General features: G+C 40.3%; 4 protein-coding genes across 10 annotated transcripts; 2 read left to right on the top strand and 2 right to left on the bottom strand.

The window, feature by feature from the left end:
• Positions 1-301: 301 nt before the first annotated feature.
• Positions 302-3,100, bottom strand: wdr83 (WD repeat domain containing 83). 3 transcript variants are annotated; one of them, XM_077604609.1, is made up of 10 exons: positions 2,902-3,100; positions 2,499-2,616; positions 2,294-2,414; positions 1,952-2,057; positions 1,831-1,879; positions 1,624-1,750; positions 1,113-1,180; positions 931-1,039; positions 746-860; positions 302-609 (listed from the first exon to the last, which is right to left on the bottom strand). In XM_077604609.1, exons 2-10 carry the CDS (start codon positions 2,599-2,601, stop codon positions 436-438), a joined length of 972 nt encoding a protein of 323 aa, XP_077460735.1. In that variant the 5' UTR covers positions 2,602-2,616; positions 2,902-3,100; the 3' UTR covers positions 302-435. The 3 variants fall into 3 exon arrangements, with proteins under 3 accessions (XP_077460735.1, XP_077460734.1, XP_077460736.1); XM_077604608.1 differs by having other exon boundaries at positions 2,906-3,100; XM_077604610.1 differs by having other exon boundaries at positions 2,499-2,613; positions 2,906-3,100.
• Positions 3,101-3,171: 71 nt separating this feature from the next.
• On the top strand, positions 3,172-4,664 carry wdr83os (WD repeat domain 83 opposite strand). The gene is made up of 4 exons (XM_077604613.1): positions 3,172-3,394; positions 3,555-3,660; positions 3,896-3,993; positions 4,345-4,664. Exons 1-4 carry the CDS (start codon positions 3,345-3,347, stop codon positions 4,409-4,411), a joined length of 321 nt encoding a protein of 106 aa, XP_077460739.1. The 5' UTR covers positions 3,172-3,344; the 3' UTR covers positions 4,412-4,664.
• On the bottom strand, positions 4,665-9,369 carry stx10 (syntaxin 10). Of its 2 annotated transcripts, none has more exons than XM_077604611.1 (9): positions 9,232-9,369; positions 8,705-8,780; positions 8,248-8,341; positions 7,609-7,703; positions 7,307-7,369; positions 7,135-7,236; positions 6,421-6,527; positions 6,194-6,288; positions 4,665-6,123 (listed from the first exon to the last, which is right to left on the bottom strand). In XM_077604611.1, exons 1-9 carry the CDS (start codon positions 9,264-9,266, stop codon positions 6,047-6,049), a joined length of 744 nt encoding a protein of 247 aa, XP_077460737.1. In that variant the 5' UTR covers positions 9,267-9,369; the 3' UTR covers positions 4,665-6,046. The 2 variants fall into 2 exon arrangements, with proteins under 2 accessions (XP_077460737.1, XP_077460738.1); XM_077604612.1 differs by lacking the exon at positions 9,232-9,369 and adding an exon at positions 9,092-9,154.
• A 64-nt stretch (positions 9,370-9,433) lies between these two features.
• On the top strand, positions 9,434-19,485 carry ier2b (immediate early response 2b). 4 transcript variants are annotated; one of them, XR_013301131.1, is made up of 3 exons: positions 9,434-9,566; positions 18,472-18,572; positions 19,380-19,485. XR_013301131.1 is itself a non-coding variant. In XM_077606030.1 (2 exons), the coding sequence occupies exon 2, from the start codon at positions 13,942-13,944 to the stop codon at positions 14,506-14,508; it is 567 nt and encodes a 188-aa protein (XP_077462156.1). In that variant the 5' UTR covers positions 9,445-9,566; positions 13,555-13,941; the 3' UTR covers positions 14,509-15,109. The 4 variants fall into 4 exon arrangements, 1 of the variants encoding a protein (XP_077462156.1); XR_013301130.1 differs by lacking the exon at positions 9,434-9,566 and adding an exon at positions 18,134-18,279; XM_077606030.1 differs by lacking the exons at positions 18,472-18,572; positions 19,380-19,485 and adding an exon at positions 13,555-15,109 and having other exon boundaries at positions 9,445-9,566.
• Positions 19,486-20,664: the final 1,179 nt, after the last annotated feature.

Here is a 20,664-nt window from a genome sequence, read left to right as displayed (position 1 = left end):
AGCTAATCCACTAAAATAAAATATAAATAGTAGTTCCTATACTTTACAATTTAACTATTTAGTGCTGTATTTTTCTAAGCTTGTAGTGTTTGACCAAGTTATCACCCTGGTTAATGTTTATATGACTCATAAAAATGAAATTGGAAATTGAAAATTTGATTAATATGATTAACGTATAATTATCAATTTTTTTAATGGTGTAAAGGCATTTAGAATCATATCCAGCAGTTTATGAATGTTTAGTTCACTGGTTAAACTTAACAGTGTGTAATTGTAGTGGGATAAAAAAAATAACGTTCAGTGGTAAAAAACAAACATTTATTAGCATGTCTGCCACCCATTGCATCTTTACTATCAAACTGACATAATAAAAAAACAAAAATAAAGTTTTCTGGACAATAGGGACCTTTCAAAACCGTGTACTGAAATGGAAAATCACAATTCCATGGCGCCGGCGTCATCTTTGTCGTCTTGGTCAGGTTCTTCTGGCTCGCCCGCCCAAACGTGCATCTGGCCCTCGCTGGCGGTGAGGAGGCGCGTTTGCGTGGGGTGGAAGGACATTGACTGCACCACTGCTTTGCTCACGGGAAGTTTCAACGACAAACAACCCTGCAACAAAGAACAAAATTTAAACCATGACTAGAGCGTCAAAATTGTTTCCTGGCAGATTTGGTACAATTATTAACAGACGGGTCAATGCCAGTAATTAGCATGCATAACATTTTGCTATCGGCTTATTATTAACCTCCACCAGGTCCCAAAAGTAGACGTTTCCGTCCTCGGAGCAGCTGAGCACGTGAGTGTCTTTGCTGGACAGACAGCATTCCAGCTTGTATCCCTTCATCTTGTGTCCCGTGTACCTGAAGTATAAACATAACTCGAGAAGGCCACCCACGGCGCGATTTCGGCTATAAAATGGAGACCACTCACTCTCCCAGCATTTCTCCCGTACTCTTATCCAGGAGTCTGACCGTGGAGTCCAGACTGGAGCTGAGCGTGCACTGGCCATCCTGACTGAAGCATACGCATGTGATGGGACCTGACCAAAGCCCAAACACGCGATGACGCGATCGTCGACGGAACGGCAAAACGACAACAAAGGTGGTATTTACTGTTGAGGAAGTCCACGTAAAGCTGCCCCATCCTAAGGTCGTAACGTCTCACTCGGCCATCCACGGAGCTGAAGTAAAATCAGCAATGTCAGAAAAATAAACAATAAAAATTAAAATTTTCATTCATATCCACATGGGCAATCTCAACTTTCAGATATTAATATAAAGATAGATTCCCTTTTGTGAATTCAATCTACATTTTAATAATTCTACATCTTTACGGGCAAAAAAAAATATGCTGCAGAATTTTTACAAATTCTAGCATAAAGTTATATCTTATTTTGATTGGTCCATTTTATTTTTTAAATATACCAGCCTCTGATAGGGCTATTCTGAGTACAAAGTGCATTGTGGGTGGCTGAGTCTGCTTATAAAACACACGCTGGATTTTCAAGTTAAAAAAAATACTGATTAAGAATATTTGATTGCTCTTTAATAGACGGACCAAATAGTGCTCATACTTGGTATCTACTCTTTTTGGACAATATATCTAAATGAGATGTGAGTTTACCCAGTAAGCAGCTCATGTTTGGAAACCTTCAGACTGCTGACGCTGTCCCGGGCCTCATCCAGAACTTGGATGGGCTCATTCTTGCGTGACCTGGTGTCCCAGCAGCGCACCGTCCCGTCCAAGGAGCCTGTTCCAGACCGAACGTTCAGAATAACCTGCAGTACTCGAACACAACTGAACAATTGTGTTTTATTTTGTTAGGCCTACCAGACAGGATGACAGAGGCCTCCTCGTTGAACTGCACACAGTTGACTTTCTGCATGAAGAAATTATCATTGTTTACAAGTCAAAGGACACAAAGAGAAGACGAGGCAGGAAAGACGCAGACCGCGGCGTGTCCTCGTAATTTGCGAGCCACTTGACCCGTGGCTACATCCCACAGGATCACCGTCTTGTCAGAACTGCCTGTGCAGATGTTGCTGTTGTCAAATGACCTGAACACACAAACAGGGAAATAAGTGAGGGTAAACACCTCCATTAAAAAAACACGGCAAAAAAAATTCATTGATTAAACCTGCTGAGTACTTGTTAAAAAATGTATGTTATGTATTGTTAATTGTATCGAATAGTTCAGTTGCTACTGTAGTCGCGTGATTGATTTTTAACAAATTGTGAACAAAATTGTGTTTTGCGTGATGACATCCGATTTTTATTCCATGTTTTTACTCACCCGTCAGCATCCAAAACTTCATATCCGTGGCCGGCGTAAGTCTTGAGCAGCGTCCCTCGGCTGCCGCTCCACAGCTTCAGAGATTTGTCCGCACCGCAGGTGAGCAGATATTGACCATCCGCTGACCAAAACAAATGCAAATGAAATAAATATTTTGGTGTACTCAGCACAGACATTAAAATTTTTTTATTGGTTCCATTATTACCGTTGAATCGCACTGCTCTGACCGGTCCTTGTTTACAGTCAATGGTTCGCAGAAGATGTTGAGGAAGCTGCGGGGTCTGAGGTTTGGGGAGAGGAAACGACATGGTGCACTCAACCTGCTGGAAGAGACAGGAAATTTTAATTTGCAGTAAAAGTGAAAGCTTTTTGGCTTTGGATTTTAGGTACAATGAAGTTCACATTTGTTATCTGAAAGCAGAACAAGTGGACATTTTAAGAAAGTATATTTTTGGGAACATTGCATAAGGTTGCCTAAGTTTACACTTTTTATAAATAAGATGTTCAAGAGGAATTTTATAAAATTATAAGAATAGCATTTTCCAACATGAACTATGACGTATTGTACATAAATTATACAATAATATAGATTGCATAGTGGTACCTACTTACTCAAAAGTTGAAATCTGGGGACGTGAGTAGTTTCTTTTTCGCCTTGTATTTAATTACTGAAGGCGATGTTTTGCAACGTAAAATCTAATCATTTTTCTCAAGATTAATGTTAGTATTTTTGCATTAAAAGTTCTACATAACCGACATTTGTTTCTACGCACAACACTACTATTTCCGTGTGAGATAGGAAATACATCTACGTAATTTCCTCTACTATGCGCAGAGCTTCCTGGGACATCGTGGTAGTTTTCAAAATAAGAAGTCAAAATATTTCCTTCCATTCAAACGTCGACTCTATTTCTGCTCAATCTTTTTACTTTGAAGAACAAAGGAAGTTCCTTTCACTGAAAGAAACTACTCGGCCATGCACGATAAACGGAATTTAAATTAGCGTTAAACTTTCCTAAATCTATCAATTTTGACATTTCTCCTAAACACCATGTCTTCCAACAACATGGCGGATCCCAAGAGGCAAAATAAAATCCTGCGGTAAGTTTCTTTACGTTAATAATGTCCGCTCTCACCACTAGCATGATAGTTTGACCGGTGGTTAAGTGCTGAGCTGTCCTAAAGCGATTACAAGTCTATCATTTCTAAACTGTATATGACATAACATGGCCGCAATCTGACAGTTAAAACTTTGTTCCAGGTACAAGCCCCCCACCACGGAGTCCAACCCAACACTGGAGGATCCCACCCCTGACTACATGAACCTGCTAGGCATGATCTTCAGCATGTGTGGACTGATGCTCAAGGTGAAACATTCACTTATACACAAACACCCCCCATTGACATAGTTTATATTAGATTAGATTAGTTTAGAATTTTAGTACATCCCGTATTCGGGAAATTTCCTTGGTTGCAGTAGCAAGACAGACACAGAAGACACTGTAGACCTAGGTGGAAAAACTGGAGCCACATACACAATGAATACAGATTAAAGTCATCTTTATTTATTATGTCCATTTTTAAAAAAATATTAAATTCTAGTTGAAGTGGTGCGCCTGGATCGCTGTCTACTGTTCCTTCATCAGCTTCGCCAACTCCAGAAGCTCTGAGGACACCAAACAGATGATGAGCAGCTTCATGTGAGTGAGACACACACACACGAGTGGAGTGTTGGTTTGTGTGAGAATACACACTTAAATCATTCACTACTAATAACATACAAAGGTATAAATAATGTCGTGAATTATGTTCAACCTCTCTTAACGAAAGAATGAAAAAGAGTAGAAACTATCTTTTTTTAATGATACAGGAATGTCTTCTAGAAAAGTAGTCATTATATTCTAACATGTTTTGCAAAAAAAACTTTGTTTAACAGAGAAAACAACAAATTAGAAAGTTGTCTTTACCACAATTGGACTTTTAAACTTCTGATATCTTAAAATGACCCCACAATTATATCGCTTACGCCATCAATCATGAAATGCGCGCAGGTTGTCCATCTCTGCCGTGGTCATGTCCTACCTTCAGAACCCTCAGCCCATGTCGCCACCATGGTGACCAAGATGATAGCAGAAGGTCCGACCGGGAGCCAAAATGGATAAACCGCCACATGTGAAGTCAAGATAGCTCACTCGGTTTTCTAGTCTTTATTTTGTTCCTTAATGTTTTCCATCGTATGTAAATTAATAAAAAAAAATCTTTTACAAAAAGAGAGAAAAAAAACCTCTGGACTATTTATGGACTTTAAGTAAATGTTTCACATGAGTTTAACTGTGAAAAGCTAAAAATAAAGGAAAGGCCAAGCAAAGAATGATGCTCAAGTTTTTAATAGATTTTTTTTCAACATTTAATCCGCGCCAAGGATATACGATTTAAAAAAAAAAAAGTTCAAACATTGACCGGCCGACGGAACGCATTTAAGCTAACGTTTCGTCATGTACACATACACGGCGCGAAATATATTTATATAGAAATAAAAATAAAATCGGGCTCAGAGGATCAATGTACCGTTAACTTTCAACAAATTGTACTGTTGAAACAATGTTCTTATGGATTTGGCGACTGTTTTCGTCAAAGCCAGCCAATTAACATTACATGTAATTAAAAAAAAACATCCTCAGCCATTTTTTTTCTTTACATATCAGACGGTAAATATTTTTGGTAGTGATCGTGACGAGGACGAGAGCTGTTTTGCTTTGGTGACATCACGTTACTTAACAAATGTAGAAAAATAGATTTAAGGCATCAAGGACGGGAAAAAAAATAAACACAAAAAAACATCTCCCATGGACACTTAGACTCGTGTTTGGGAACAATAACAATCACAATCAAAGTTCATTATGATAACACCCACAAGGGGATATGTCGTCCTACCTTGTTCTCATAAGTTGGCCTTTTTTTTGCCTCAATACACATATTTTACATATATTGTAATTTAAAAAAAAATCAGCATATAATACAACTTCTGTTGTAATATTTCCACTTAAAAATGCTTTTCCTGGATCTTTTTAAACTTTCTTTGCCATCAAAAAGTTCAGCTAATATTATTTCTTTTTGTAAAATTATGACTATTTTGTGTCATTACAAATTCACTGCTTTCATGTATTTTTCAACATTTTAGAATTTTTGTTCTTTCTACAACCATCATACAAACTTAGATTTTCTCATTTTTTTCCTTGTAGTAATAAAACAAAAACTTATGACATATTTGTTATTATTCTCAGATTTCCACTTAGTTTTTCTTGAAATATCCTCACTGGATATTACGACTTCAATTTATTTGCCTCGTGATAGTGTGACTTTTTCTTCTTAAAGAAACAATTACCTCAAGAAATTCTACTATTACGACTTACGACTTTACCCTTGAAAAATCTTGTTTTTCCTCATAATATTCTGGAGCATTCTTGCAAACTTGTTTTCTCTAAAACGCATTTTTTTAATTTACCTCACATTATTTCAACTATTAACCCGAAAATTGGATTTATCGCGTAGTAATCGACTAAAATCTCACTTTCCTCGGCTTCCTGTGAGGCCTCCGCTTAGCACGGCGGCGCCTTTGAGCAAAAAACTTGACCGTGGACGACCCGCGTTCAAAACGTGCCGGACGCAAGTCCTTCTTTCAGTCCGGGGGTGAGGAAAAACATGGCCGATCTTTTCCGTTGTGCGGGGCATAGAGAAGAGTGGTCACCGTGGTCAGAGGGCGAAGAAGAGGATGAGAACGACGATCAAAATAGCCGCCAGCACGGCGATGGCGCACCACTGACGCCGACCTGCCCCCCACCGAAATAGGACATGTTCACAATGCGTCTTCATACATGCGTGCGCGTGTATGCTACGTACTGCTGGTCATGTGCGAGACCTTCTCGAGCTTCTTGAGAACAGAGTCCATACGGGAAGACGTCTGGTCCATCTCTTCGGAAAAGTCCCCCAAAATGCTAGAAGGAAAGATGAAAATTGGCAAAAAAAAATAGAAGCATCAAACTTGGACCCAAGTTTACTGCATTAAAAGACTAGAATTAAATAGACGCCAAAAAGTTACTGCAGGGCCAAATTTCTGAGGGACTCACACGGCCTGCTCGTCCAGTTCGTCGCCGATACGCCCCGACATGTCTTTGAGAACCCGAATGCTTCCGGAAACAAGCTCCAGGTGATCATCCTGCTCCTGCATGATAAGCTAGAAAAACAAAGCCACATATTTATATTCTAAAAAGATTCTTTTGTATTTTTGGATATTTTGGATAACTTTATTCATCCCGTATTTGGGAAATTTCATTCTAACAGTAGCAAGAGGGTGATTAAGCAAAAGCACGAAGTACAAAGCAAAGCAAATCAAAGTAAATGGGATCATTAAGAATCACCAATGCAAGTTGAAATGAGCCATTGGTCATGTCTTCCAAAGAGGATTTTCCTACTGAAACAGTTTTTTTAAAGATATTTGAGGCATGATATCATTAAAAATGGCACACAAGAAAAGCAGCACCACAATTTGGACTGCTTGCAGCATGTCATACCGGTATTTCTAGCAAGATGTCAAATATAACCCCTTTCCCATGACGTTATTTCAACTTCATCCTACAAAATCATCATGTCATTTCCATAAAAAACTAGACATTTTAACCTTGTACTTTCATCTTACTCCAAATAATATTGCAATGTACAATATTACGAACTTGTTCTCACAACAAAATTCAACTAAACGTACCAAAAAAAACGATCTCCCAAATAGCACATGGACATTTTCACCATCATATTGTCATTATTTTTGCGTGCTAATATGCTACCTGCTGTTGCTCCTGCTGCTCTTGAATGTATCTGGAATTGGCAGACACCAGGTGGGCATCCAGTTGCGTGGAACGGTCCGAAACCGAAGAAGCCAGCAGCGCCTGAAACGATCAAATTGTGTTATTATTAATACCATCGGAATTTTTTTTTAGGTTAGCTCCAGTATCCAACCTGTTTGTTTTTTTTCTCCGCCTGAGCCACAGCGGACGGACTGGACAATTGATCCTTCATCTCCTGTGCAGAAAACATGATTATTATTCACTTTTTCAGGGTCATTGACAGTGATAGAAGTCCAATCGTGGTCCATCTCAGCAAATAAACATTTTACGATTCATTTCATTCACTCTTAGCCAGTACAATATCAAATTGAACCGTTATCCCACTGAATCAAATCGACTGGAATTGCTTCACTTTAAATCGTGCAGGCCGAGATACATATCGTATCATCGTCATCATTGGAGAGATGACTTTACCTGCACGGATTTTCTGGTTCTCTCCACAAAGTCCCTTCTTTCCTGAAGCTCCTCATCTCCCAGGCGGAATTTTCCCGGGTTTGACTCGACAATACCTGCACGGTACGGTCAAGAGACAAACAATCGACAGAGTAGTCACTGTTGCCATGGCAACAAACTTCAAGGTTTAAGACAGCCGAATTTTCTGAATTTGGCAATATAATGCCTTTTTTTATTTTATTAAATTACAACTTCACATTTACTGTACTTTCTTAGAAAACGTTTTTTGAAATTCCTTTTTCCTTGTGATTGTATGACTTTTCCCACAGAATCATAAATATACTCTCGATAATTGAAATTTATTTTAATAATATGACTCACACAATGTAGCAAATTCAATGTAAGCGCAAGATGTTCTCTTTTTTATTCTAACTTTTTTAATGTGTATTTAGCATTAGTCTTGGTTAAGTGTTATTCTTTTTAATAGCACTCCCTACACAAATTGCATCTTAACAAGTCAATTACAATCTCTCAAGGATTTTTCCCCCTTTTTTTAACGACTGTTGGCATGGCCTTTACATGCTGCCAATTTCCTGGAAGACAACAACGTTTGTGTTTGTATTCCAAACAAGACAACGTGACGCCGGTCGTGAAGGATACTGATAGTTTCGCTAAGGTCCTCCAGGTCCCAGTCGATTGCCCGCAAACAGTTGCGCAGCTCATTGGTGCTCCAATCCAACTCATCACGACTCACCTGAACAAATAATAACACATTCATTATTGTTAAAAGCATGCAAACACAGGATGACGTAAAACAACACAATTGGACATTTTTGATGACCAACATAGCTTTGCGTTTCCTCCCATTTCTCAAAAAGTGCAACACAGAATTGATTAAGAATTATGAGTTGTAATTAGTAATCGACTGAGGAAGATGACATTGGGGCAGTCTAATTGGACTTATTTTATGTAATGAAAAACGGATTTCTTTATATAAATATGGCAAAGTTGAATGTGTGATTTGATATCGAGCCATTTTACGTATGTTTTCTTGATTATGTTAATCCTGAAAGTCATGTTTATTAATGTATAGGACGATTTAGGACCCCTCGCTTACCTGAGTTCCATCCTGCAGTAGCTCCTCCCACCTGTCAAAGAGGCTACGTGCACGCGCAGTGGCCTTCTGCACCTCCCTGCAAGTGCGCGCACACGCAAACAAACACATTGTCACTTGTTATTTAACTCGGCATGCTACATACTGACATCTTCGTTTGGAAGCCAAACAAACACACAAGCTAACTCCATTTACTGACTTGGCAAATACTCGTAAAGTGCCCCACGAACAGGAAAAAGAAAGTCCCGAAGATCCACAAATAAAAGCGTGTGAAACAAGAACTATGCGACGTGAAAGTGACTTTGATTGCCCAAAAGGAACAAACAAAAAGCTTCGGAATCGAGAATCACTGCAAGGAAAGGATGAGAGCATTCAAGGCTAGTCAGCTACCCAGAGCGATCAGCTATCTCTGCTAGGGTAAAAACTTTTTCGATCACTCTGGGGAATACCGAGTAAAACACACACCGAACGTGTGCTTGCGGGGTGTTTTTTTCCTGAGCTTTAAATGCTGTTTTATTAAGTTTTCTTACCCTTTCACGACGAAAAAAGGGTCCTCCAGCGACATGATGCTACTTCCGTTTGTGTCACACCAACGCGCATGCGCACATGAAATGACGGGGGCGTTTAAGAGTGTTTTCTTTCACATTTTTCGTTCCCATTAAGCAAGGGTGGCCAAGAGCCTCATATCCGGTCTGTTTTCCATATCTCCCTCCACTAACACACCTGAATTAAATAATCGTGATCGTTATCAAGCTTCTGGACAGCTTGTTGATAAGTTGATCATTTGATTTAGGTGTGGAAAACAGACCGGATTGCGGCTCTCGAGGGCCGGAGTTGGCCACCCCTGCCATAAAAGATTACTCCGGTAAGAATTGAGATTATTATTTCAATGTATTCTTTGTCAAGATCGAAAAAGACGTGTTGATAGCATCTAAAGCAGTGTTTCCCAATCTTTTCTGAGCTGCGGCACACTTTTTGCAATGAAAAAATCTCAAGACACTACCATCGGATGATCTTTTAATTTAAAACTATGTTGCTTATATTAATAATAGTCATTGTCATCAAACTTTTACCAGCAGGAATCACATAAACCTCCAAAATCTAATTTTTCACATTGACCTTATATCACCAATAGTTGATGTCTGCAGAAATAACTAATGTTTTTAGTGGCATAATGTTATGACTTTTCTCCAAATATTACTTAAATCTCCTAATATGACTTTACGTCGCCAAAAGTTGATTCCCCAGAAAGCAAAAAAACGTAATAGTTCATGTTAGAGGAAAAATAAGCAACAAAATGACTGTTTCACAATTTGAATCTTGTAATAGTATGATTAAAAGCCACGCTGTCCCTGAAGCCAACACTTGCCTAGACAAACAATGAGCTATACAAAACAGAGTAGACCCTCCTCCCCCTTTCGTGTCCGGCCAACCTTGACGTCTGTCCCGAACATGTGTCCGGGGTCCCACCCTGAAACCCCCTCCTGTCCTCTCTTTCTTTCCTTCCTTCCTTCCTTCCCTCCTTCCTGTCCCCATTATGTTCCCTGCCCCTCCTTTCCTTTCTCCGGTCTCATCATGCCATGTGAGAATTCACAGCACCCTGCGAACTGCTCACATTCTGTACATTTTTTAACTGATAGAGTAGACGCATAGACATGGGGAAATAATTCAAACTAGTCTGCCTTGAAAAATATCAATAAAACGGAAACCAATCTATTCCATGTAAACACACACCCTGGTACATGACATAGATGCTAAGATAGTTCAGAAAAAAATGCAACCACACGGGTAGAACATTTTAAATTGCCCCTATGTATGAATGTGAACATGAATGGTTGTCCGTCTCCTTGTGCCCTGCGATTGGCTGGCCACCGATTGAGGGTGTCCCCTGCCTCTGGCCCGAAGTCGGCTGGGATAGGCTCCAGCACCCCCGTGACCCTAGTGAGGATAAGCAGTTCAGAAAATGAATGAATAAAAGCAATGACAAATGTAATTTTCAAAACAAATAACACTTTTTTAAAAGTATAAAGCCATGAGTATAGGATAATATTTCAAATCTATATTGAAAAATGATCCCATGGATCATTTTTGATTAATTTTTAATTGCATAAATAAACTCACATTGACAAAATGAACTGAAATTGAATTGAAACTAAACATTGTGAAATGATGTTTTTGTCTGACCGTAATCTGCTAAAAACAAATCCCATGTTACAAGCAAACAAAGTTGCTCTAAAATAATTTCACAAAAAAAAACCTAATTAAAATAGCAATTCAAATTACATAACACATGTATTTTTATCCGTGACAACCAAAAGCGTAAACGCTGAATCATGCCTCGCACCACAAATACTCTTGTTGGTACAAGTCGGAAAACATTAGGTTGCCTTGTTTTCCTTCCAACTTTTCCACTTGCGTAAAGCAAAGTCAAACACGACCACCCAGAGAAACAAAAGCATGTGTGTGTGTGTTTCTTTGTCGTTGGGGGTAGAAGGTACAACATACAACACACTTTATAAATAGACCCACTGACCATTTCCCTCATGGTGCCTTCAAGTACTCCTTGTATGGATGACCTACTTCCTGGTATAAAAGGCAGCAGCATCATGCAAAAGGCTTACTTGGTCCCTATAAGCTGCTTTACACAAAAACCTCACAACACAAAAACAAATGAAACACACAATCAAACAAACAAATGAAAGCACTGTTTTATGGAATTGCGTAATAACTAAAGGTCGTTAGCAAAACAAAGTCATTGCAGTTGAACACTCTTAAAATAATAACAAAGACCTACAAAGGGCAATTCAATGTAAATTTGACTGTTTGATAAAATGCTATTTTAGAATTGAACATACACACTAGTGAACTTATTGGAATCAAGGACACACATTTACAAAGGCGTTCCTGACAAACCATTTGGCCTCCGGCAGAGTCAAAGCAACAACATACGCATACACACCAACCGTCGCCATAGTGATCAGTAGAGCGCTCACATGTCACAGCAACTTGTCTCCTGAGAAACTAAGACTTATTTGATGATCGCTTATCTTTCTTTTTTTATTATTATTAATTGTGATATGTTATTGGTAACGCATTTGACTCCAAAACAAAAAGTGGCCAATACGATGAACACATGATGGAAACATTAATAATGCCAATTATTTTTCAATTGCTCGAAAATCCTTTGAAAATGTGATCATCCGGCCATACAACAATACCATAAAAGTAGAAAATAGATACGCATTAGGTCAGAGTATGAATGATCTGGGTATGATGATATAACATGTGTTGCGGTTGCTTGAATTTGTTGTTTGTTAGTCCATCTATTTTTACAACTGTGTGACTGAATAGCATGCATACCAAAATTGTATGATGCCAATGACAATAGCAGTACAAGTCTAAAAATAGAAACCAAAGGTACTGTATTTATTGGCAAGTCAGAAAGTCAAGGTTCGCTAATGCAGATGTCAAATAAGACTTTTTCTATTATGTAACAGCTTTATAACTTCCCGTATCTTTGTTTGACCCTTCGATTTTAGAAAGTCTACCTAAAGTGACCTAAAATATGCCAAGATCTAAATATTTAATCATTTTTCATACATTTCCTAAAACACTGTCTTCGCATTCAAGCTCCTGCGTCGAGTAAAATTGATTTTAAATGGACTTTGGAATCTACATGCCCAATTGCGTGCGAGTAAATACTTTTGCTAGTTTAGATGAAATGTAACGCCATTCGACGTTCAGCTCAGTTCAAAGCAGCTTCATTTTTAGAGCACTTTTAAAAACTCAGCTGATCGCTGCTAGCTTTCCCAGTCATAATGAAAAGGACGTCTATCGCCGTCAATGTCAGTAACCATCCTCGTAAACATCCTCTGTTTATCAAAGAAAGTGGAAGGATTTCATGTTGGCCTTTGATTTTTATGAAGTCAAAAAAAAAATAGTTTGCACACCCCCTGAACTAAGTGTTTTGTAAAAAAAGTTATGGTCATTTCCGACGGACCGTAAACGCATCGTAACTGCAAGTGCCTTTTGACCCGTCGCCTAGTAACGATGGTAACCTTGTTTACGCTGTCCGCCACCCCAAATATGGTGATCCACTTACATCACCACATCTGGGAGGGAGGGAGTAGGAAGTAAGGAGGAGTGGGCGGGGCGGTGATGACGTTGCGGCGTTTCCACTGCGCCTTTATCCCCCTCCCCCTCCGCCAATTGCCACCACGGGATTTTACAACCGGATATGCCATATATGACAGGGGAGTGACGTAGGTGAGTCATATGTGCGCGCGTGAGAGAGAGAGAGACAGAAACTCCGGTGAAATTTGAGACGGTGCTTTTTTTTTTTTTCATTTTTCTTTCACTTCCTTACCCACGTAAATTCTCCGAGAAGCCGAGTTCCCAGAAGATAAACATGTGACATCATTCGCAAAACTATTTCCCCTGCGCGGGTACACTTTGATCCGAAAAACGTCCCGAAATTTCACGTTAGCTTCTAATCGTTATCCTGCAACATTTGGAGGATAACGATTAGATGTGTTGGAGTCCAACTGCTATGATTTAACACTTTATAATGTTAGGATATTTAGAATATGAAGGCACATGGCCCAAAATATGATGTATTTTTTATGGGGTTTAGATTTTGGTATTTAGAATTTCATGTTTCATTTTAATCGTCCATATTAATATAAAAAATATGTATATATGGTTATATGAGGAGAATAAGCGATGTTGATAACAAATGTGAATGAATATTGCGGACTCAACATGACCCAAAATATGATGCATTTTTATGGAACGCGTGAAATATGGACTGAGATGGTTTATTGGATCCAATGTATAAAACTTTTGTCGTTCAGCGTCAAGCGGAAGAGAAACTAAAGTTAAGCAGGGTGAGAAAACCGGCGAGACGGAACAGAAGGCTTGTGCGCGCACGCGTTGTGCGCGTGTACGCCAGGTGTGGGCGGTGCCTATTCGTCACTGGCTGAGGAATTCGACGTGACGTCACAGAGGAGATAAATTGCCACCCTGCGCCTCACACGCTTGCTTTCCTCCGACGGGTGACGTCCGTCAATGTAGCTCCGTATAGTCCCAAAAGAGATCCAATCCGAGACGGAAACTTTTAATTGTCGTTGTTTCATTTCCCTCAGTTGGTTGTTTTGGTAACGCGCAAATCGAGCGGTTTTGTTTTGGGATCACAACAACAACAACGACAACAACAGCCCGTGAGTAAAACAAGACGAAACATGAGTGACACAACAACGGAGACAACAATGGAGGTGAACGCAGAGGCCCGGCGGATTCTGGCGGTGTCCATAAGCAAGCTGTACGCGTCCCGGAGCCAGCGAGGCGGTCTGAGGCTCCACCGGAGCCTCCTCCTCTCCCTGGTCATGCGTTCCGCCCGGGACATTTACCACTCGTCGGCGCCACCGCCGGCCGAGCCCATGGACACGACCCCGGAAGAGCCGCCGCTCGAGCTCGACCTGGAAGCGGAGTCTCAGTCGGACGAGACCCCCGCCGAGCTGAGCTCCGCGGCGGGGGGAGGAGCGCCCCAGGAGGCCGACGAGGCCGAGTTGGAGGAGGGGGAGACCGCCGAGGACAAAGAGAACCAGAGCCCGACGCGGCACACCAGGAAGCGGCGGGGGAAAATGTCGGCGGCGCCGGACTTCCTCCCGAGTAAGAGGGCGAGACTCGAGCCCGGGGAGGAGCGGCACGCCGCCCCGCCGCTGCTTCCGCCGCCGGCCAGCTGTCGACTAGGTCCCGCGGAGAGCCTTACGTCGCTCTCCATGAACTGGGTCATACCGGCCTGCTGAGGGGGGTGAGACACGGAAGCTCCGTAGGACTTGGAGCAGTGTTTTATACCCAAACCCGGAAACGGCCTGGAGGCCACCTCTGCGGACCCGGGACAGAAAGGAAATGGTCCCGGAGGGCGAGCTCCCCGAACGGGGCGCGAAGAGACTTCGGCCCGGGTCGAAAGAGAGAGACACAGTCGGCTGACTCTCCAGCTGAGTCACAACACACACACTCGCCAGGACTCGCAGTGACTCATTCCACAAGATCGAAGTGTTAACTCAACAAACACACTCACAATGGACCAACAACATGGTGCTACTCCCAAAAAGATGCCATCTTGCATCTTTTTCCTTTTTTTGTTTGACTTATTGTGTATTGAACTCATTTCCTGTCATTGACGACAATAGATGTCCAGTTCGTTTAAACTGTGAGGACCGGCTGTGAATGACAATGACGGTTTTAGACGTTCAATCCATTTTGACAGGGTAGTAGCAAATGGATCGGATGTACATGCGCCGTCAATGACAGTCAATGTATGAATGAATGTGAAAACATCATATACCTCACACGTCTAGCTGCTTTTTAATTGTGTTGATAATAAATGTATTTGAAGTGAACAAATGCCTGCCTGTGTGGTAATTGTTGTCCAGACAGGAAGTCGCCGATCTGGGTTAATCCTCAAGCGTGTCCGCTACCACAGCCTGTTCTAATCTAACAAACACACACACACACACACACACACACACACACACACACACACACACACACACACACACTCACACCAACACGCGTGGGGTCACACTACACTTCCTGTGGATTACAACAGAATTGTGAATCATATCCTCCCAGTGTGATCTGACACCCACCCACACACTAAAAGACACACCATTGGGTACACTTTTGTAGTGGCACTTGAATATAATACCATCACATGAATAACTCCCAAGAGAGCCCCAAGGCATTCTCAGGCTAGTTTCGGTTAAACTCGTGTCTTTAATTGGAGTTTCCCGGATTCTCACTCCTTTGTTTACATTCCAGCTCCACCCACCATAAATTCCATTGAGGAAAATTGGATATTGACCAAAGTCAAGTCATTACAGAGGGAAAACAACTACAGATCATATCAGGTTTAAGCGAGACGCTTGAATGGCAGAATTATTACTACAAAATCCAATTGCCCAATATTTAAATGATTCAATATTAATAAATTTTAATAGTCATTTGACAGTTTTCTATTTGAACCTGTCACACACAGGTGTAAAATCCAAGGTAGACATAGTATATTGTGTAGTCTGTCTTTTGCCCGAAGACAGTTGGGTTAGACTCCAGCAAGCCCTGCAACCCTTTCGAGGAAGGGCGATACGGAAGATGAATAAAAATGACTATTATTGTAAGGCTTAAAAAAATAAAAGTCCATGGGTACCAAGACTATTCTTCATTAGGAACTAGTAGGAACTACTAAACCCACGCTGACTGAACTGTAGTCAAGCTAATGTACCACTAAACTATCAATGAGTCATATCTTAATGTTCCTGTGAAACACCAAAAATGTTCCCGGGAAGTGATGATGAATATTGTTTATTCCATCAATTTGTGTCCTGGTGAAAATTGCACCTGATTGAATGCTGAAAATATACGACCTTTGATGTCATACATAATTATTTCCAAAAATGAGTGATTTTTTTATTCCTATTTGGACAATTACCGCTTAAATAATCCCTGAATGAAAATGGCTAACTCTGAAAATGACTGCTCCTAACTATTAAAAAAATGAATTTACAGGGTCTTTCATAATGAACAGAATTTATGCTGTAAATCAACATCCTTTGAGAGGCAGTTTAGTGTTTTGGTGTGTTCTGGTTATGTTTTTAGAATCTCATTGAAGACACAGTTAAAAGGATTTGCTCTGTATTTGTAATGGCGCTGCAGCATGCGAAAAATTCCAAGTGTCCTGAGAATAATGCAGATGCAGAACACACATACACACACCGAACGCTGCTGTGACGTTTGGCGGATGCTAAAAATAGAAGAGAGCAGGAAGGAAGCTGAGGCGGTTGTGATGCTTAAAGATGGATGGCGCCGTCTCACTGAATTTTCCATTGGCGATGGAAAACTAGCTGGAAAAAATGTGACACCAGATCAATATGAGGTGTCCATTTTATAGCTCATATCAAGTACACTATCAATGACTCACCATCCTAATGTTCCTTTCCGTTTTTTGCAGTGCAAGGCAAACAACGTGAGATTACTGGGGACATATTTATCACAATAAAACCCCGTTTTTGGCGTTTTTTTAATCTTTTGCAGTTTTGCGTTTTTCACATAATGCTGTGCACAGCGAACAATGGCAGGTTACTGCGGACATATTTTTCACAGTTTTTTGCGTTCATTTTATTTCATGATGAGCGTTGTTGATTTAATTGATAATATACCACATGTAAACATTGTTTTTCAATGAAATTGCATTTTTATTAGATGTCATTTTTGAGTGAGTTGATAGTTGTAGGTTCATTCATTCATCTTCCGAAACACTTATCTTCACAAGGATGGTGGTAGGGTGCTGGAGCCTAGCTCAGTTGTCTCTCAGGGTTAATTGTAGATGTTTCTGTAAAATGGGCATTCATTTTTAGCTCACCGGATCTCATCAGTCACTTCACGTAGGGCTCAACTCAAGGACATTTGATGCACAGGAAATGAGCGTTTGCCTGCAGGCAAAAGGAAGGAAAGGCCTGTGTGTGTTTGTGTGTGTTTCTGTGTGTCCTCTCGCCGAGAGCTGACTAACAATGAATGTGAATGAGCAACTGTGGCAAGCTGAGAGGAAATGATGTGTTACTGCAATAATGTGTAGGAGGGGTTTATTTTTGGCACAGCGTGAGAGAGGAGGTGGTCGCCAGACAGATAGTATGGCGAGGTGGGGAGAAACGTCAATAAAAGTCACGGGGGAGGGCGAGACTGCTAGTGTGTGGAGGCGTATGTGACTGAGAACATTTTGCTGACGTAGCCGCAGACGCACATGAGGGGGAGGAGGAGAGAGAAGATGAAGGTGGAGGATGACGGTGCTGCTACGGGGGGATGAGACCACCGAAAGCGTTCAATCTGAGGCCCACTTTGGATTCACACTACTAAAGATCTCGGTTCTTGCAGCAAAAATGTCATACTTTGGTGGTGTGTATTTTCAAACATGGTGACTGGAAACCTTTTGGTGTCCAGGGTGGGTATGTTTATATTTTCATGTAAAGAGAGCTTTGGGTGGGTGTAATATTTTAGAAAATTGCTACCAATTATATTGTCATCAGAATAAAGTCGAAAAATATATTTTTTTGCCATGCAGTGGCCAAATATATATAACCTGGATTTGAACCCAGGTCCACCCACTGTGAGGCCATGCTAACCACTCATCCACCAGGCTGCCCTCAAATACCTATATTTGCACAAAAATCCTTCAAACCTTGCTATCTGAAACTTAAACATACGAACTATTTCTGAATGCTTTCATCAAAAGTATCCTTATTTTCTGAATACTTTTACAGACTGAATTTGGAATGCCATTCACTTCAAAAGAAACTTATCTTGAAACACACTGTCTACTCATGACTACGCTCTAGTGGTCCAAATAGGTAAACGCCCACTTATTCTAATGCGCATGACCAAAGTCAGAGTTCAAACGACCGCCTTCAAAATGGCGGATGAGCCAGCGTTCGGTTTGGCAGTGGACTGCAGAGCAGCTCAAAGGTGACGGTTTACCGAAGAAAGACCTGATAAACTTCTTTCAGGACAATACGGCGGATGCGGTACGTTGTCATTCGGGGATTTCGAAGCCCCAATTCTCATTTTAAGAGTGCTTTTTGACGGGAGGATACTTCATTGGCGTGATGTGCCACCACGTGGATGGCGACCTCAAAATGTTTGCAAACAATTTGGCTACATTGCGTTACCCATAGCTCTTTATACTTAACAAGAAATCATTCCATTGTGTGTTTCAGTTCCTCAATGAGCACGGACTGCTGGGAAACATCGAGAATGTGGCCAAAACGACCAAAAAGGAGCAGCTCGTCGACGCCATAACGAGCTGTTTGTCAGCAACGTGAGTCGTTTTTTTAAATACTAGTTTCTAGTGTCTCTCTCCGTGTAACGATTAAATTTCAGCGTTCAAGGCTTTGCTCAATTAGCTTGTATTTCATTATGATACAATCAAATTTTGAACGGAAAGACACTTCAACTGATCTGATGTTGATTTTTTTTTTAATAGCAAGAACCTGTGTGGATAATTTATACCCACACAAGTGCCATCAGTGGAGGTGTAAGAAATAAACGGTACACTTATATAATATATACTAGTGTTTCTTAACCTTGTTGGACCTACCGAACCCTACTTTAATGTAAAATGAAATATGATTTACTTTTCAAATTCAAGATGTATAAATTCCTCACAGCACTGATTGTGCCAAGCAATGTCACGTGATCATCTGCAGCCAGTAATGGTCAAATGGGGCATGTTATCGTGAATTGAAATGATGAATCGATGTGTCTTGACCTCTGTGGCACAGGCTCCACCAAACCCAGGTTAAGAACCACTAATATATCTTTACATACATTTAATTTTTAGTTTTAAATGTGGTTTTGACACAACTTAAGTGAGACATTCATTCAACAATATGTAATGGGTCATTTTTGATTCAAGTTTAAACATATGGTATAATAAACATTTGTCCCCTGTATATGAAGAAAAAAAACAGAAGCAATGATGACTTTTGGGGATATTTAAATTTAAAAAAAGGTTTGAAATGATTGACTGATCCAGGATGTAATAAAATGGAAAATGAATGTGGGTCATATGTGCATCCAAATGGTTAAATGGGCAACTACATAATCACGCTGTGGTATTTTGTAGATGTTTAAAGCCACGGAGGCAGTGGAGGAAGCGAAAGCTGTCAAAATCGGCGAGAAGACCAAAGAAGTCAAGGCAGAAGTTGTGGATGACACCCAAGTGTTTCAGGTTATTTATTTTATTTCTTATTGTCATGTCATATGTACTAAACATACTCATTTTGTACCTTGTTTCTCTTCAGGATCCATCCAAGTTTTCCAAATCAACACTAAAGAAAGGATGACATGGTGAAAGGCAGTATTTGACACCAACATCCCCTCACTGGTACTTGCTGTCATAGAGCAAGGGTCTCCAACTCCAGTCCTTGAGGGCCCCTGTGCAGTATGTTTTCCATATCTCCCACAGCATCTGAATCACATGATCAAGTCATCAGCAAGCTGTCCAGGAGCTTGATCACGATCATTTGATTTTGGTGTTGGAAGACATGGAAAATAGACTGGATAGGGGCTGTCAAGGACAGGAGTTGAAGACTCTTATTTTTGAGTTTCTCTACCTCTGCAGTGGACAAAAAGAAAAAGGAAACCAACCCACTGAGCTTCAAAGTCATCAAAGAGGTATGTCTAATATTTTTATTTATTTAATGTTGTACTTGGTCTAAGTTTCCTGATTTTTTTTTCTCTCCCCCAGATTTCCAGCACCAAAGAGGATTGCACTGCTCCATTTTAATTGCTGGAGGGCCTACAGCAACCTCTCAAAAGTCATTTTTTTGTGGAAAATAAATGTTCTTGAATTGTGTACATGTCTGATTCTTCACAGCAATAGAATGCAAGTAATGTGCCAAGTTAAACATTTTTATTAACAGGAAAACATTAACACTTAGAAGTTAGCATCACATTTAAGTGTTGATTGGTGTGGCCAGTCATTTCTCCTCCTGCAGGCAAAACAGTTACAAACTTAGGCAGGAAAATAAAAGTTCATTTTTTAGCCTTTTATCCCGATGTATATATTTTTTGCGATAAAACACTTAGGCTACAAAATGAACTTTTTCCCCCTTGATTTTATCCCGATGTATATATTTTTTGCGATAAAACAGATAGGCTACAAAACAGGACTTTTAAAGTCCTGTTTTGTAGCCTATCTGTTTTATCGCAAAAAATATATACATCGGGATAAAATCAAGGGGGAAAAAGTTCATTTTGTAGCCTAAGTGTTTTATCGCAAAAAAATGCTGTTCCAAAATCTACTTTTAAGTTAACATTAAGGGGGGGAAGTGGGTAACAACACTGCAACTTATGTTCAGTGAAACCTCACCATGGTGATAGTCATAAAATATATCAGATACCAAAAT

Source organism: Stigmatopora argus, chromosome 7, assembly GCF_051989625.1.
Source record: "Stigmatopora argus isolate UIUO_Sarg chromosome 7, RoL_Sarg_1.0, whole genome shotgun sequence".
Taxonomy (NCBI): domain Eukaryota; kingdom Metazoa; phylum Chordata; class Actinopteri; order Syngnathiformes; family Syngnathidae; genus Stigmatopora; species Stigmatopora argus.
Note: the sequence above shows the minus strand (reverse complement) of the source record. Positions and strands in the feature narration are given on the sequence as shown.